Here is a 19,815-nt window from a genome sequence, read left to right as displayed (position 1 = left end):
CATTCATCGCTCCGCTCAGAATCTAAAAAAGACAGGAAACAATGAGAAAACAATATACAAAAACGATATTATGGCGTAATGAGTAATTTTATAATGTATGTACCTACCAATTGTATTTTATATTCTGAGCGGAGAGATAAATGTATTGATTTTACCATGATGTGTGTGTTTTTTTTGTGTCTGTCATCACGTTTTGGGTCAGTAAAAGTTCTTCGATTTTCAACTTCAGTACCCCGTTCGATCAGAAAGTGAATCTAGTTGGTACTTTGGGGAGTCAAAATTAAAAAATTCTTAATACTTTTCTAAATAATGTGTTGATAACATAGTTTTATCATAAACCATTAATGTAACCACATGTAACCAGTGTTGTAACATATTATATTCTCTTCTGTCACATTATACCGTGTGTATTAAGTATAATAGGGATGTCCTATCCATGTATATATATTATCTATGGTTGTGACCGCACCACCCAACCCCTCCAACCAGTGATGCTCCGTCTATGAGTTTAACAGTATAATAAGGCCTATGAAAATTAACTACCTTATTATTATTAACGTCTATATGCCTTGATTACATATCACAATTTAAGGTAATAAAAATATTATGAACATTTTTATTGGATTTTGTCTGTGAATTTACAACTGTGGAATAGGTATGAGATAAAACAAAATATATACTGCAGAGATGCTCTAAAACCCCACTCTCTGATCAAAGTATACCATTAATACTGGTTATCGTGGAAATCAATAACATTAAAATTGAAATCGTGTTACAGTCATAGACATTATATTATATTTTATATTATATTATATTATTAATTATTATATTATATTATATTATATTATATCTGGTTGCAGTCAACGGTTATTAGTCATTGTGTTATACATTGAAATTTATTATATACCTACCTATCATATAGGTACGTACGCTCTACACACATCGATACGCACTATAAACACTATAATATCAATCATTTATTAATCATCTACCTAGCTGGTTATGGTGAGATGACTGCAGCTCATCGTCGCGTGCGCCGCAGCTGTGCGGGAGATTCGTCAGCTCGACGACCGGGTTGGTGTCAGCCAGCTGCGAATTATTATTGCTGAGTGGGTCGACGCTGTTACAGGGACCGTTCACTTGGTACGAGTCGGACCGCCATCGCAATGTCGCCGCCACTGGAGTCTGCAGGTTACGCGATTGTACAGCCGACCGCGATGACGACAAATCGATAACTACACTTCCGTGTCTCCGGATGTACACGCCGGCCATTTGAATGCACGCGAATATAATGAACTGCGGATAACTGTGCAATAATGTAACCGGCGGGTGAGACTTAGACGTCGAGGATTTCACATAAGACTTGCACAGCCACCGGAATCGGGACGGCAGTAGGTACCTATGAAAGGTACGACGAGTACTTCGGAGACGAATTTTTTAGTATTTCGACACCGATTCTGCAACAGTGACAGCGATTCGACTTGATATTGGATCCAGCTGTCACACGGTTCGCGAAATATTACCATAATCGGTGTATGAGTAGATAGATACCTATAGTTATAATATACAGACCAATAAAATACTGATTTTGTATACATAATATATTATTATGTAACGGAGCTAACGTATAAGAATATACTTACTCACTTCTATAAGAATATAAGAATTGAAATTATCATACTTTATGGTCGGCCGTAATGAGCTTACCAACAAAGTTATTCATTCAACTGCCCACGCTCATTTTCTAAGTCAATTGTATTTTTATTTTGTATTTTTTTCGTGAAATTTAAAGTAATTAGGTATAACACTATCCATACATTTTGCCAAAAAAAAATATATATATATAATATTTTACTATTTCCTATCAGATTTGTAATTATTTTTAACAATAACCTATAATAATTAATAGCTATCTGTTTCCTAATTAGAATCGAAATAATTTTCTCCAGGTAGAATTTGGAGTGTTGAACCATAACTACAATATAACTATAGTGAGGGATCTCTTTCAATTTAATTTACTCGAATAAAATAAAAATGTTTATTATTAAAACAACTATTTTATAAATTTAATGTATTATAAGTTATACTATTTGATACTTATTCGATATTTTGACTGTTATAAAAAAAATAATCTGCTTCTGGTCATTAAAACATAAATTTAGGTTGGCAACAATAATAAAAAAAAAAAACAACAACAACTGACCTAGTAAATTAGTTTAGCCATGTAAATAGATCACCCTGTATGTTTAGATATATACACGCGTGACGACCGAATACATTAACATGCTTAAAAATGTGTGACAGTAAAATATATATCTTAACTCCGATTTGTTTAAATACAATGCCTACCAAAATCAGTTATGAATGAATGCCAATATCTATATAGTAGTTTTTTTTTTATGAAAATCCTAATATATCTTTTAAATAATTTGTGCTCTATATTATACAATAACTATATTGTGTATTTTTAAAACCGTACCTTTTATAAATACCTAATTGTAATCTTGGTCAAAATTAAAATTACAATTCAGACTGATGTATTTTATATTTATACTCAGCCTCACAATTATAGATAAACGTAGCAATATAGGAAATTAAATTAATGGGCAAAATCTTTAATCAAAGCTAACACGAGGATCAAAAATGACACAAATTATAGAACATTTAGAAATATTTTCCAAACATAGCTATAAAATATTATTTTTAATACATTATTTTTGTAATTGGGTATTATTATTATTATATAATGAATAGAAAGTGGTGCTACTCAATAAATAGTACGTCTTAAATCATAAAAAAGATATTTAATAAAATAAAAACATAGGTATACTTTTAAAAAGTTTAAATATTTATTTTAAATAAATAAGTTATAATATTTATATGCTACTAAACAATGTTATTAATGTATTATTTGTTCAACATCTAACTTGTATAGGTCAACATCGTCCATGATCAAATAATAATAATAATGATAAAAAGAATAAAAATACATAATTAACAATGACTTTTCGGCAACGTACAATACTGGCATTTAATGTTTGTTTTAAGCTATGAACTTCTATAAACGGGATGTATTGTTAAAAATTTCAAAAATAAAAACCCTTTCAAGATAATTTGTAAGCCATTTCATTATGTTTTGACTTTACATTTATGTATGATATTGATTTTAAAATAATTACATCTAGGTACCTATACTACCTACGAAATTGTATGTTATGTGGACTCACCTAGTTGTGCATGGCCTGTAGTTTACAAAAAACAAAAAATGTATAGGTAAATGATCAAATTTTATTTACGAATATCCAAAAATAACATAATATTATTTTAATATTTTAAACTTTTTGCTATGATGGACGCATCGCGAATAACACATCAAAAGTTATGCCTGCTACTTGCCAGTAATTATTACCCCGTTTATTAAAAAAGTATAAACGCAAATTTAAAAATAGATAGTAGATACTCATCAAAAAAGGCGAAAATTTAAAAACATCTTGAACAGTAAATGACGCATTATTTAAAAAATAGCGATAGATAATATATTATTATACTGATTTTTAGATATGTATCATGATATTTTTTATAAAACGTGCACAATATTCTTTAAATACCTATATTATAGTATTATTCGCGTATTGTTTGTTGAATAATAGGTAAGCACTGTAGTCTGTAATAATACTATATTAAATATTCTTTAAATAATAAAAGAAAACTTATTTTTACAAGATGTTTAGTATTATATTGTCATTGTATAATTGTTATCGTTGTATTCACAATCAACTGCTTAGAAGAAATATTATGTAGGTAGTAGGTTAGTACCATTGTACTGTGTCATGTGTGTATACTGTATACGCATAGTTGCGTCTATTTACTGTTGAAATTAGTTGTAAGTAAGTACAAAAACGTATATTATATTTCCAATTAACTATAAGATATAATTGATTACATTTTTTCACTGTGAGTAAGTTATTTTGCGCACAATTTTATATTTCTAACGTGGTAAGATTTGATAGTTATAATAATTATAGCTTTTAAAAAAAATTTGTGCTTTTTCGGATACACGATTTTTAGTGTTGTAAAGTTAATCTTACTACTATAAATTAAAATTTTATAATATTTTACTTAAGTGGAAGCAAATTTTCAATGAAAAAAGTGAAGGATAAAAATAAAAAGCAACAACTTTATATTGTTATAAACTATTAAAATTATTATTAAATGTAATTGCATTTCAATATAATATTTAGTATATGTAATAGGAGGTACCTACTATAAAGGTACTTACCCAGATACAGCAGTGGCAACTTGATTATCTTATAGATAGATAATATGTGAATTATTCAAAATTACATTTTCAATAAAATATTAATATTTAAATATTTAATTTTACATTACAAATAATTTCTGGCGTCTATAAGAATATAAACCTGGCAGCTGCAGCCATCATAATCTGTTTGATAAATCACATTACAAAAATTACGTACCTACCTATGATATTATAATACCTATAATTGTTTTTTACACATCAGGAATATAATATATAGGTAGATAGGTAAACGTTTTTACTTTTTCATAAATGTGTTTAATACAAATATTAAACTACTACTGTTCCAAAAATGTATTCTATTCGGATAGTTATAGTTCAAGGGCTGCTATAACCGGCATACGATTTTCATTGATAAATGAATATAGGCATAATATATATTTATACCTACTACCTAGGTACATAATTTGTGTAGTTCCTTCCTATTTACAACAATTTGTTACAGACATTATTATTGGAAATGCTCACATATTATACAACAATTTTGTTAGTGTCAAAATCAAAACCAAATTCTTAATTTATAGTAAAAATTAAAAACTACTTACATATTTAGTAAAATAATAAATACAAAATAATCAAATTAAATAAAACATAAGACATTAGTAGGATATAAAGGTATGTTCTGGTAGCGGACCCCCGCACCCCAACACCCTCCGCATGATATAATTATTAGTAAAGTAATTTATTTTATTGATATTAGTTTAATAGTACCAATGTCCTATAATACAGTGGACTGAATTAGTTTTGCAAAAAAATTACATTTGAAAATGGCATTGTGCACGTATGACATATACCTACAGTATTATAAAAACTTTAAAAGTTTCAAGTACGCATCAATGTTATTTTTAAATTACAACAAAATAACTAAAATCTATTCTTCATTAAAATATAGAATTTCGTTTAAATTTGAATTTAATATGCTTAACCTATGAAAAAAACTGAGATTTTTTAGATTTTTTAGTTACCAAATGATTGGTGATAAATAAATTTGAGAGGCAGTGATGATTAGGGAACGTCAACAGCGATCTGATCAGTGGCCTAGTGTACCACGGACAGGTGATGTATTATATTATATAGTGGCCCAGCTTAAATGGCTTTCGCTATACGCGACAACAACAATTTTAAAAACATCTATTAATGAATAACATATTAAGAACTGATACTCATAATAAAATATGTACCTTCCCACGAAATGCTATCATACTTAAAGATAAAAAATCCTAAGACACTCTAACAGACGATGATATAGAATCTGGGGGACGAGGTGACCGAGTGGTCTAACGCGTCGGCTGTGGCTCAGCCGGACCGGGTTCGATCCTCGACCATCGGGCGGCATTTTTCTCCGGGCAAGTCGTGATGTCCGGAGAACAAGTGCCGCCATCCCCCACTCCGGAGCATGGCAGAAACCTACGGGTGCCTCGTGAAAAACACGGAGAGAACGAAGACAACGTATGCGTACAGGTATGGATGTCAAGAACTGTCTCATTCTATATCATCGTCTGTTAGAGTGTGTTAGGATTTTTTTTCTTTAAGTATGATAGCATTTCGTGGGAAGGTACTTATTTTATTATGTGTATCAGTTATTAATATGTTATTCATTAATAGATGTTTTTAAAATTGTTGTTGTCGCGTATATCTATGAGTCTAACGTAAAAGCGATTAAGGTATGTTTTAGTACTAACGATATTTACTTTTAATAGAATATCATTTGCTTATAATAATAATATATAGAATGTTATGTTGTTTTTTTTAAAGTATGATAACATTTCGTAGGAAGGTACATATTTTATTATGTGTATCAGTTATTAATATGTTATTCATAAATATATGTTTTTAATTGTTGTTGTCGCGTATATCTATGAGTCTAAGTCTAAAATATATGTTGAACGGTGGTGGGTGTAGTGGAGGTAAATATATAATAAATTTATGTATCGGTCACGTGTTGATCGGGCGGGAAGGTCAGGGAGGGAGGTAAATATACATCGCGTACCTGTGTGATCAGACGGCGGTGAATGAGATAAGATTGTAAGGATCGCAGTTGTGGAGGGTGTATGGAGGTGCGGCATCAGAACTGATTGTGTGTGGAGGGTGTTGCGGTGAGGGGGTCCGCCACCAGAACATACCTTTATATCCTACTGACATTTACTGAAAAGAATTGTAGTTTATCATTAGCCCACAGCGAAAGCTATATAAGCTGGGCTACTGTATGGGTACAATACATCACCTGTCCATGGTACACTAGGCCACTAGATCGGATCGCTGTTGACGTTCCCTTATCATCACTGCCTCTCTCAAAATTATCTATAACCAATCATTTGGTAACGAAAAAATCTAAAAAATCACAGTTTTTTTCATAGGTTAAGCATATTAAATTCAAATTTAAACGAAATTCTATATATTTAAACGAAGAATAGATTTTAGTTATTTTGTTGTAATTTAAAAATAACATTGATGCGTACTTGAAACTTTTAAAGTTTTTATTATACTGTAGGTATATGTCATACGTGCACAATGCCATTTTCAAATGTAATTTTTTTCAAAACTAATTCAGTCCACTGTATTATAGGACATAGGTACTATTATACTAATATCAATAAAATAAATTACTTTACTAATAATTACATCATAAAATATAAATAGTTATATTATATTCTGACGGTCTATCTTTAGTCGCCAGAGTCGTTTTTTGTACACAATGATCTTACATCATTGAGTTCAAATTGAATACGTAGTCTATTACGGAGACTCCTTTATAGACATCTATAGTACAGCAGAATAGTAACCACTTGCCCAACTTTTTTAATTGTACTTTAATTTTCGAGTTAATGTCTATGATCAACAATTAAATTTATCTCTTACATTTTAACCAAAATTAAATTTTGTAGGTTTCTAAACATATATACATGTTTAAAACACCTTTAGGTATCCACGTTGTGTTAGTCCGGCCATTAATTATACCCGTTCTTACACAGTTACAATTGTTGTTATATAAAGTTGATTCACAAATTGTATTTATTTATTGTTCGTAGTTACTACTTACTGTACATAAATTGTGTATGGGATTATAATTTGTTATGTGTATACATAATAATTTTATGCATATACATATATACAAGGTGACCAGTGGGTAAGGGCGGAACGGCTACCTCACAGTTAATTGATAATTCACATAGGTATAGTATATTTTCAATGCAATACTATTCTGTTGTAAGTGTTGTAACAATATTATTTTTTTTACCAGCTATAAGAATAAATTATTTATACTCTAATTGCCTGTAACTAATATCTAAACTTGTATTGCTTATACCAAAGGTATACCTATTCAAACCGTGCGTCGTGGATCTCAGGGGCGTTGCAAGAGTTTGAGAATGGAGCCGAGTCAAAGCATCGGAATCCAACATTATACCAACCTGGGTCTTGTTTAATTATTATAAATATTATTTGTAATCATTATGGAAACGAAAATGAAACACATCACGTGACCATTTGAAGTTTTATTTCTAGTATTAAAGTCACTGTTATTACTTAATACTTATTATCATTGATCACACATATTGTGTCCGTATGTTTTTCAATTTTTTTCATAATAATTTGGGAGCCGTCAAAATAACCCAAAGAAGCTGTGGGATAAAAAAGTTTGAACACCACTGGCTTATACTATAAATAGTGATATTATGTATAATAGCAGTAAACTTACTGTCACAAAATTGTATAAAATATTCATTTATTTATTATAATTATTTATCGTCTCAATGCACAGTGATGAGAGTTATTATAAATATATATGTAGGTACTAGGTTGTAGACAGGGTTGGGCAAGATACTCAAAAAAAGTATCATGATACATACATTTAGTGTATCAAGAAATAAGATACAAGATGTCAAGATACATGATACATGTATCAAAGATACTTAGATACATGGTACTTTTATATTTCTAATCGAATTTTATTTACTATTAAACTTAAAACGTCTATACATAATTCACTATACTGTCATACATAAATAGGTACTTATAAAGTCATAATTATATTAAATAATATAATAAAAATATTATAAATTTATAAGTTTATAACTAATACAGTAATACATCAGTGTCATCAGTAAATAATATAAATACACCAAAATTAATAGATTGCATAAAAATTACATCTTAATTTGTATACATTTTTCAGTTAAGTGCTTTAGTGCTTATCTGTATAACTGTAGATACGTTAACCGTATAATGTGCTACGGACATACGGGCACCTTAATTTAGTTTTATGTTTTTAAAATTATCTTACAGCTTATTTACAAGTTATAAAATTGTGTGGTACATTTTTTCGTTATCGTTAATTTCAACTCGATTGCATCTGGACAATTTTTCATAAAAATACAATCCGTGACGAAATTATCTAATAACGAAAATCGAAATATCTTGGTACTATTTATTACACATTTTTACAACAAAATTATCTTGTATCTTTCGGCAAAAAAAGATACATGATACTTGATACTTTAAAATTATGTATCATGATACAAGATACAAGATACAATTGTATCATTGCTGATACTTGTATCTTTGATACTGTCCAACCCTGGTTGTAGATACCTACTACCTTATGATTAGGTTCAAATCAAAACTTATTGGCTAATTATTATCGTTATATATAGGACGCTTGAAAATGTATATTACACTATATTTAGCATAACCATATGTATAGTTTATGTTAGAATAAGTTTTCTATAATTATTTTATCTACCTATTATTAATTCACAACGAATGGAAAGATAACACAATAACTAGGTATATATAGGTACCTACTTTCCCAGTCATTTGGAACAATATGGGAAAATAAATTTGTTTTCTCACAACGGAACGGACGTGAATTGAATGAATTGTAGCCAACCGTTTGTTAAGTCACAGAAACGTATTTGAGTTTTAGACGTCGGCGAATGTGGTTTGACTTAAATAATATGGTATATAAAATATTTACTGGTGAGTATTTGTCAACTTTTACCTACTTATTTTACATTATTCAATTTGTAATATACATTTCATACTAGATATGAATTTATTTAATATTTTTTATTAGATGTAAGTACCTAATTAAACATTTTTTTTGTTTTTTTGATCCACAGTTGATTTAAGAAAAATCGTATTAACTTCAAGTTGATATACAGCAGTCTATGATATTATGGGAACTACCATATTATGGATGTCATATACTGTATAATATATGATTAAAGAAACCTATTATATATAGTTAGCTTAAATCAGTAAATCGATTTAATTTAATTTTACTTGATTTATAGAAATCGTAGAAATTGACAAGTTATTGTCGACGTTATGATGACTTATTCAGTGTCGTCGAACAATCAGAAACAAAATCTATTGAATAGTAAGTATATAATATTATTGTGATAGTAAGTGCTACCATAATTTTATTATTAAATAAATCCGTAACCTACCTATACGGATTTAATCATTTTATACGCGCGAAAATACATTGTAAGTAGGTATAGGTTTTACAGTTGTTTTAGTTTGTTTCAAAATTTATAAATTTAATATAAGAATATTCTATCAATAGTTTATATCCTTAACTTTTGGAGGACCATATTATTATAGGAATTTAGGATATTTTGGGGTCATAAAAACTAATATTTATTATTTAAGATTTAACCAAAGAAAGCAAATACAAATAAAAAAAATACTAAATAAAATCATAATTTAATTCTGCACAAAAAAATAATTTCTTCTCTGTGGGCTAGATACCATTAATTGTCTACTTCTAGGTATGCATTAAAAATGTGAAAAATGCAAAAAAATGTATTTATTTATTAAAAGTGTATCAATTATTTATTAATATGAACGAAAAAAAAATTATAAAAATATATATTTTTAAAAATTGTATTATTTAAAACTCTTATAATGTATAAAAAAAAATAAAAAATATGGCATGTTACCGGTTGGCGTTTGAGATTTTATTGAACTGAAAAAAATGTAACATTATTTAAAATAAATTGGTTGAGAATGAAAAAAAAATTAATTTTTGTAGAAAATATTAAATATGCATACAAATTTTTCGAAAATCGACGAAATATGGACTTTTTTTCTAAAATTATCGAAATATGCAAAATATGCATTTTTAATTTTCTATTTCTATAGCTCGGATTTCTAGCTTGGTCTGCTATAATTCAACAGCATACCAGAAAAATATGCAACTCCTATAACTTCCGAACCCTACTTATTATACATTTATACCTATTATTATTGATATTTAATTGATTGCATATTTTTATTCTACACATTCTTACATTCTATTTTTTTCTCATCTGAATTATACTGAAACCAGTGAAACCTAACGATAATGTCTCGAAAATCAATTTGATGTTTGGTGATTCAAAACATAGACTCCTTCTCTTATTACCATGCTATTATAACAATTTTGTATTTTTGTTACCTACATAAATGATATTGTTTTATTAATTGTTTCATCGTATTATCGTGCTTATGACAAAATAATTCAGATCACAAGAAGGTGTTATCATCGTGGACATACCTATACGTTTATAGTTATCATTCATACAGCTGGTGTTTTGTTATCACCTTTGAGTCGTTCAAAATATTATGTGACATCATTTGTTGATAAATAAATAGTTACTTGTCAAATTTACTCTGTTGATTTAATTTTGAACATTAAACTGGCGCTTCCGGTGAATGGTGAATTCGTTTCTGTAACTTGAAAATATCACCTCCAAAATAAACATTATGTGTGGACGACGAGATACTATACGAAGTTATTAAGTTAAATTCATTTGGACGACAATTGGATCAATCTTTTTCCTCGCAAACCTAAAATCGTTGTTTAGTTAATTCTCATTTCTAAAAACAGTAAATTATTTGTATACACCTTTTCTATCGTTTACCGGCCAAAAGTCTGAACTACTCTGGTTGCTTAACAGTTTTTCAACATTCCACTGAGAACATAATATTATATTGTTAGTTCTTAGTAGTTATCATGTAAAAAATGTCACGCTACAGTAGTTCTTTTTTCTTTTCAAGTATGGATTCGATTGTCTCTAACAGTAGCGGGTATGATCAATCCGTTGACTGGGTACCATTGTCTCTGACGTTCGTTGAATATCCAAAAGGTGAGTTAATTAAATAGCAAATGTAGGTACACTACACTTACCGATCATAATACATGACTTCTACATGGACTGGAGCAAATGTTTCAAACATCCAACTAGTGTTACAGAAATATTAATTTGAAAGCAATGCTACTGTTACTCAAATTATTTAGTTTGTTTGTCCTTAAGAAATTGTTGTACTCTGAGTTATTATTGCAGAGAACCCAATAGTTACAAAAGTATAATTCAAACTACAAAGATATCTTGAACTTTTTAACAGTTAGAGACCTTTTATTATAGACATATTAATAGGGTTACCATTAGTACTCTTTTAAGAGTTCATGTACTCTTATGAGCTCTTAAAATTTTTGTACTCTCACTTTTTTATATTGGCAACAATGTACCTACTCTTTTTTCTATTTCTATTTAATTCCAAAAATACTGAAATGCCACATATTGTAATAAACTTATTAGCTATTAATAGCTAATCTAATAAAGTAATAACAATATAAATTTAATTGACGTGGACATTATCAATGTTATCGACGTATTCTCCAAAATGTCTACGGTAATATGGTATATACATGTCACATATTGTATGATCGTTGTTTGAAAATTGGAATTAGTCTTTGTTAGTATTTGCTACTATGTACTGGTACTATAAATAATTAATAAAAGAATACCCAATGTTTAAAAAAAAAACAGAAAATAAACACTAGGCTTTTTGTAAAATTTGTTGTATAATTGTTTCATTAGCCAATAAAGGCAAAGCTGATTTAATACAAAATTTGTCTTCGTCTAAACATTCTTTTTTTTTATTATTATTATGTTTTATTCAATCTGTTTCAAAGGAGAACAATAAGAATAATTGATGATAGAAGCTAAGATAAAAATAAAAATAATATATACAATGCCAGATTTGGCGGATTGTAGAGGCCTTCCAGTAGAAAAAAATAATATTATGAATTTCAGTATTAATTATTAAGTATTTCATACATTATTCAATACACATTTACATAATTTTTAAACTAACGGAGCTAGTGATCTGCTAAGTGTAAAATTTGTTATGTTAAACACTTGTAAGACGAAGACAACACATGCGGGTATCATGTCTTCTTAATAATTTATTTATTATTTTTAAATACTGTTTTACTTATTGATTTACATATGAACATTACCTACCTAATAATTTTCTTCTTATGTTTTAGGGAATATATTTGGAAAATTATTGGCGTTGTTTAGTTTGACACCTTTTGTGATTCTGTCTGGTTTTATATCATTGATTCTATTTCGTCGAGATTTACATACAGTAAGTAAATATTTAAATTAAAACTATCCCATTACTTATATTTTGTCTATATTAATAAATTTTTATTTTTAGATAACCTTTTTCATTGGCGTGTTACTCAATGAGATATGTAATACAGTTCTTAAACATATATTACGTGAACCTAGACCGTTAGCTAGAAATACAAATTTGTTGTACTCAGAATATGGCATGCCTTCATCTCATTCTCAATTTATGTGGTTTTTTGCATCATACATGTTATATTTCACATTTATAAGGTATATTTCAATGAATACAAAGAGTAAGACTCATTTATATAGAATTAGAATATTAATAAGTTGCATTTTTTTTCCTTTGGTCCCATAAAATGTTATCTTGGCTAAATTAGTTTCATGCTCCCTTTTACAAAAATTTTTACAAATTTTATTTTGCATTTTTAAGCATTTTTTTTTCTTCATTAACATAATTTTATCATATTTTTCATATCATAAGGCATCTTTTGTAGTTTTTGTATGTATGTGGTACGTTTTTCTCAAATTCTAGATTTTTGAATTTTTGTTTTGATTAAAATTATCGCCACTTTAAATCAATTTAAACATTTTTAGTATATTTTTTAATTTCAATTTAATTTTTAATTTTTTTTTTAATAATTTCATATTTTTTCTTACTGTAAATTAAAGTTAACATTTAATGTTTACATATTAATTTTGCAATTCATATTTTAAATTACTATGACACCCATTATCACACCCCTATCTCTAATAATTATTATTCATTTTTTAAGTAGATTTTTTTGGTCACTATAAGTTAATTTTTGGGGGTATTTAGCTCAGTTTTGTGTGTTTTTTAGTTAATTAATATCTTATCTTTACTTTTTTTTATAATGTGGAAGTTTAAGAAATATTTGTTGTTTAGGTTACAGTATGCTAACAACAAAGCTTTTAAAGAGTTTTTCTGGAAAGTTGCTGGAGCCGTATCATGCATTGCTATTGCCTGTATAGTTTCTTATAGCAGGTATTTAAACAAGTATAATATTATTTTAACATAGTTATTTTATATCTTTGTGATAAATAAAAAATTAAATACAATTTTAAGTTTTTAAAAAGAAGTAAAATTAATTTTATATCTTTTTTTGATGATATTATCATTAAAATAAATGTATAACTATTATATCATTACTCATATTTTATTTATAAAATATCAGGTTAATACAAATATTTTCTTCCAATTAATTTTGAAGCTAAATAAAAGAATGCTCTATCATGTTTATCGACCTCATCATACTATAATTAATTATATAGGGAATGTAATAGTAATAATATTGTATAATACATTGAAATGTTTGTAACAATGACTTTCTACTTTTTTAATAATTGATATATTATTAAAATGTCCCCCCCCCTTTCCCATAGTTACAGTACTGACATAGGCGTGCGCACGAGGGAGGGGGGGGGGGGCACGGCCCCCCTGCGGCCTCTTGCTTTTTCTTTAATAAATGCATAGATATGTATATTATACTAGACAGCGAACATTTTTAGATTTTACAAAAAAAAAGTGAAGCCAGTTTTAATCTAATAGTATAAATAAAATATAAATGTGATTAAGTTATTATTTTATTAATTAATCAATTATCATCACACAAGAATCTTTAGTTCGGACCTTTTTAAGCCCCCCCCCCTGCGGTCAAAGTATGCGCACGCCTATGAGTACCAAACATTAAGTAATTTCATTTTTGATATTACTATTGTGTTTTTATTTTTTTATTTTTTGTGTGATCTTTCAAGGATTTTGTTCATAATCTTAATATTAATGATAGATTTTAAATAAAAATTCATTCCATGATTGGTGTAGACTATACCATGTATTGAAATATGTATATTTAATATAACAATTTTTGTTTCATTATATTTTAACATGTTTTCATTATTACAAATTTTATAATATTTTTACTGTTTTAGAATCTTTCTACAATACCATACATGGAAGCAAGTAATATATGGAGCACTATTTGGTATTATTATAGGAACTATTTGGTTTACCATAATTAATGTGGTATTGACCCCCTATTTTCCAACAGTTATATCTTGGTATGTTTAATTAAAAATTTTTCATTTTATATAACTTTATCGATTTAAAAAAATATATTTATGTTCTTAATGTTTTATACAAAATAACACTAGTGATTTTTTTTGTAAAAATTATAGACATCCTCAGTATGTTCAATCTGGAGTATGGATTCTACTACTGTGTCCAACATTAGTTTAATTTAATTTTAATTATTAATTTGCAGTTTGCTTTGGCATTGAGACTTAAGTTCTATGAAGTGCTAAAATAATTTTTGTTTGTTTTGCTTTGAAATACTTCACGTATTGACATCTTCATCAGCACATATTGTGATATATTTATTCCAGTGATATATTTAAAAATTAAATGTATCATATTCTAACATTTCGAAATTGTTTAATGTCTAATTGTTTTGTTGCAAAATTTAACTGTCAAATAATACAACCATTTTGCATACTAAAAGCTTATTCATTGAACTATTATATTTACGAATAAAAAAATAAAAAAAAATAATTAATAAATGATAAATACTATTTATTACATTAATCTAATGAAGCAGTACCAAAAAATAATGTTGTAAATTAATTAAATTATGATTTGTAAAAAATATTATAATTGTTTAATTCATAAACTAAAGAAAATATGCTGAGCAACACAATTCAAACACAGTAGAAAACGTTTATAATGACATTCAAGGGACTTGTGTAAATTAGTCATACCAAAATGATTAAATATAATTTAAAAAAAATTATTATAGATTTATATGAACATAATATTGTAATACCAATCAATATGTCATATTTTTATCACTAAATTGTGACTTCAATTCATACATAAAACAAGATGTTTTATTATTTTAAAATTAAGTTAACATTGTATTAAAAGTTCTGTTAGTTATCTTAGTTTGTATACAAATTGTGCTACATTTTTTTTTTTTTTTTAATTTCTTTAAACTCTGTTTTTTAGTATTTAGTAATATCAGATTTTATATCACCTTCAATAAAAATTAAATGCACTCATTATAGATGAAAAATTTTCCAACATAACCAAAAATAATCATCATAATTTATGTTATCGTTATACAGACGTTATATTAATTAATACATAATATATATTAGTAAATACAATATGGGAATTTTACTAGGACATTCAGTCTAATGTTAGTACAACTGATTGTTACTACAACTGGTGCCATTATAAACGGTTTCTACTGCAGTTATATTTTTATTAGCTAACTTGAATAATGAAAAAAAAATCCTTTCCATTATATTAAAAATAATATACATCAAGATAAATTTGATGAATAATTTTAAAATGAATGCTGAATTAAGAAAAAAAAAAAGGAATATGGATAAAAAAAATGACAATCTATGTTTATGTTACATTATTTATTGAGTTCAGATTAGTATGCATTTTCATATTTTTAGTGGTCAATCATACTGTTTGCTAATTAAACCCAACATAATATGTTTCCTGAAAGTATGACACACAAAAAAAATCTATTTGAGTATGTTATTTCAAAATTTAACAGCTTTAAAAGTATATTTCACAATATTTTAAGATCATCTTTGATCTTTTTATGACATGTTGCTTTATTTTATGTCTTGAGTATTAACAACATACAATATTAATAGAATTGAATTAAATCTGCTAATATAGTATAAGCAAAAAATATTAATTCAAAGTTTACCTACCAAATTATTATTGTGTTCTGCATTTTACAATAATTTGTGTTCATTTATATACTTTTTTTATTATAATAAGGCATACAATAATAAATTAACCGATAAATATTGCTCTAAATTATTTTATATTAAATTAAAATTAAAATCATAACTTTTTTAAAGTGGTTTTGCCACCATTATACCACCACCTATATCATGGAATATAAGGTAATTTTTCGAAGGTACATAAACTCATATTTTTTAAAATATATTATGTAATTGTTTATTACACATAATTCCAAAACTTATTTATTTAGAGCAGTACCAAAGAATAAATTCAAGTAAAAATAAAACTATATGAATGTATTTTTCATTATATTTCCAAAAAAATACACTTAAATATCATACAGCTATAAAATAGTGATAGATCACCATGTTCTTTATATATTAAACTATTATATTAATAGTCATTTAAATTTATTTAAATTATTTTAAATTATCAAGCAAACAAATCAACTTATTCTTGAATACAGTCAATACAGTTAATATTCCTTAATACTTTTAATCTTTAAAATTTAATAATTTTAATCTATAATTTAATATCATAATATTTTAGTCTAATCATAAATTTCCATATAATTTCTATTACAAATAAAATTGAAATGTTATTGTTATTGGCGTTTAAAATAATCAGAATTATAATATTATGTTCAATTTATTTGAATATTATGATTTAACGGTAATAATTGTCTTATTTTGTAATTCAATAAATTGACATTGTACATAAATTTACAATGTACGCTTATTAAAATATATATATATATTATGCATCACTTAAATTATAATTTATAACCAATGATGGTATTTTTAAATCTAAAATCATTTTTTTTTTATAAATAAATAAAAACACTTTTTTTAAATTTTTTAACTTGCCTCATTATATTTTATTGTATATATTAGAGTGTCTATTATCTATAAGAACTAGCTTTAGGTTAAATATTAAATTAAAAATTATTTTACATATTATGAACAAATTATGAAAAATAAATATGAAATCTTTTATCAGTTTCAGTTAGGTTAGGTAATTGACACTCTGCTGTGGCTTGTACTAGTGGTATAAAAAGAATGAAAACTATATTTTAAAGTTTCCTATCTTTTTTAATATACTGTATAAAATATGTGTGCAATATTGAATGAACATTCTTAATTGTATTGATTGATTTTTTTTTCTTCTGGTAATTTGGGTAAAACTATGCTTTAGTGTGTCTTAGTTAAGCATTTAAGTATTTGTTAAAATAATATATTGTTTTTGTTTTTATTTAGGAAAATATCAGAACTATTTTTGTTGAGAGACACTACATTAATTCCAAATGTCTTATGGTTTGAATACACAAATATTCGTCATGAAGCAGGAGCTAGAGCCAGACGTCGAAAATCAATTTCTGCAAAATCTCAATGACTAACATTTTGAAGAAAATAGAATGCATTATACTAACATGACTAACCTGTGCAAGCATTTGTATTTATGTAAATTAATAAATGCACAGTACATTTTTTTTTTTTTTATGCCATATGTTGTTTGTAATATGTTTAGATCATAAACATTTAACTTTTTATTTATGTTCAGTATTTTAAAGCTCATTTTGAATAGTAAGCACACTGAATACAATATAATATTACAAATTTAAACATAAAATAACGTATACGATTACAATTTATTTCAATTTCATTATAGTATGTTTGAATACACTCAATTATTATTATTATTTATTTTCATTATTTTCATTTAAAAAATTGTATAAATTATTTATACATATTTTAATATAACATTAAATATATAAATTATTGTATTTGTATGCTAAGCTTTTTAAATAAATACAAAGATTATAAAAAAAAATACCTATCCTTGATATGTAGAATAATTAAACATTTAATAAAAATACAGTTCATAATTGATTCAGTAATAATAAACTTATGATAAAATTATATAATATTTAGATATTTTTGGATTACAGAATAAATGAAATAATCCGAATGGAATACAATTATATTTAAATTATCTACACCAATAATTTAATTTTTAATTTACCATCTTTTTTATACAATTTAAAAATTATAAACAAACAAAATCTATATTTAATTCCATGCTATCTGCATTCTCACATTAATTAGGTTACTATTAATTAGTAACTAATTAATTTGATTATTTTTTTGTAAGAATTAATTTAACTCAAAATTTTAATATTGAATTCATCTATTTAAATTAGGTTAAGCTCTCATTTCTATTTTGAATAATTAAAAAGTACATTTAATAACATTAATTAAAATTGAATCTGATGATGTGAATATGTTATACATGAATAATATGTTTAAGTTTGATTGTTAATTTAAATGTGTATGTATATTATGTGCAATATTATTTTAGAATTTGAAAGTAAATCATCAATTATCCACATAATATTTTGTAACTAAGTTATAGTAGTAGATACGCAATTTCAAATTTATATGAATACTCATACGGTTATAAATAAACTATGTGTCTATGCATATTTAATTAAAATGTATATATTAATACATATATAAATATACTTATAATATATCTTCTGCATGGTACACATCTACATGTATATTACTTAGTAAAGTATTTGTTTTAATATGCATTTAATTTAATGTTGATATTATAAGAATAACAGTTTTTACATTTAATGATTTTTATTATATAAATTAATTATTTATTGAGTACAGTAGCATAATATAATTATTATTATATACTATTTTGTTGTGTCTGATTTATATTGTATTTTATTACATTAAATAATAAAGGTGTTAATGTATAATAATTAATAATGCAATAATATGTATTGTGTATCATAATTAGTAATAGGTGAAAACCGTCATCAGTCCAAAAATAAAAATAATAAATGTATTAAAGAAAAGTTGAGCCACCGATTGATTAACATTATTAATTTAACAATACCTGTTACATTTTCAATACAGTTTTATTATGTCAGTATAAATTTAATGAGTATGATAAACTTAAGAACGGTTTATCCAAAATCCCTTATCGTCAATATACACCTGATCTAATGCAAATATATATTTAATATTTAAATATTATGTTTAGTACCTCTATAACTGTTGAATTTGTTTAAATTTATTTATGGCTACCTAGCTAGAGGTACTCATTCAGTTAACAGTTGTTTAGGTAAATCACGATTTACTTTTGACATTAATCTAATTAATATTATTAATATAATATATTCCATAGGTATTAACAAATATTAAGGGTGTATTATTAATACAAAATTTTCTATATTAAATACCATACAGTATTTGAAAGAGTATTAAATTTTAAAATTTTAAATGAAT

At 26.0% G+C, this 19,815-nt stretch overlaps 2 protein-coding genes across 5 annotated transcripts in view; one reads left to right on the top strand and one right to left on the bottom strand.

Moving 5' to 3' along the window:
* The window catches only part of LOC107164902 (sodium/hydrogen exchanger 9B1-like), a 37,341-nt gene extending 33,983 nt beyond the window's left edge, over positions 1-3,358 (bottom strand). Inside the window, exons 1-2 of the mRNA XM_089216471.1 lie at positions 3,228-3,358; positions 993-1,551 (exon numbers count right to left, since the gene is read on the bottom strand). Coding sequence (XP_089072597.1) covers positions 993-1,272 — 280 coding nt within the window. The 5' untranslated portion in view covers positions 1,273-1,551; positions 3,228-3,358. The remainder of the gene's footprint in view (positions 1-992; positions 1,552-3,227) is intronic.
* A 5,064-nt stretch (positions 3,359-8,422) lies between these two features.
* On the top strand, positions 8,423-19,382 carry LOC149061705 (dolichyldiphosphatase 1-like). 4 transcript variants are annotated; one of them, XM_089216403.1, is made up of 7 exons: positions 8,423-9,295; positions 9,439-9,698; positions 12,639-12,739; positions 12,812-12,996; positions 13,634-13,732; positions 14,677-14,805; positions 17,770-19,382. In XM_089216403.1, the coding sequence occupies exons 2-7, from the start codon at positions 9,647-9,649 to the stop codon at positions 17,903-17,905; spliced, it is 702 nt and encodes a 233-aa protein (XP_089072529.1). In that variant the 5' UTR covers positions 8,423-9,295; positions 9,439-9,646; the 3' UTR covers positions 17,906-19,382. The 4 variants fall into 4 exon arrangements, with proteins under 4 accessions (XP_089072529.1, XP_089072530.1, XP_089072528.1 ...); XM_089216402.1 differs by lacking the exons at positions 8,423-9,295; positions 9,439-9,698 and adding exons at positions 10,936-11,298; positions 11,363-11,451; XM_089216404.1 differs by lacking the exons at positions 8,423-9,295; positions 9,439-9,698; positions 17,770-19,382 and adding exons at positions 10,934-11,451; positions 14,923-17,763.
* Positions 19,383-19,815: the final 433 nt, after the last annotated feature.

The sequence above is a fragment of the Diuraphis noxia genome, unplaced genomic scaffold (genome assembly GCF_037042655.1).
Source record: "Diuraphis noxia isolate RWA-SAM2 unplaced genomic scaffold, SU_Dnox_SAM2 contig0001, whole genome shotgun sequence".
Classification (NCBI taxonomy): domain Eukaryota; kingdom Metazoa; phylum Arthropoda; class Insecta; order Hemiptera; family Aphididae; genus Diuraphis; species Diuraphis noxia.
This window is presented reverse-complemented; position numbering and strand designations above follow the sequence as displayed.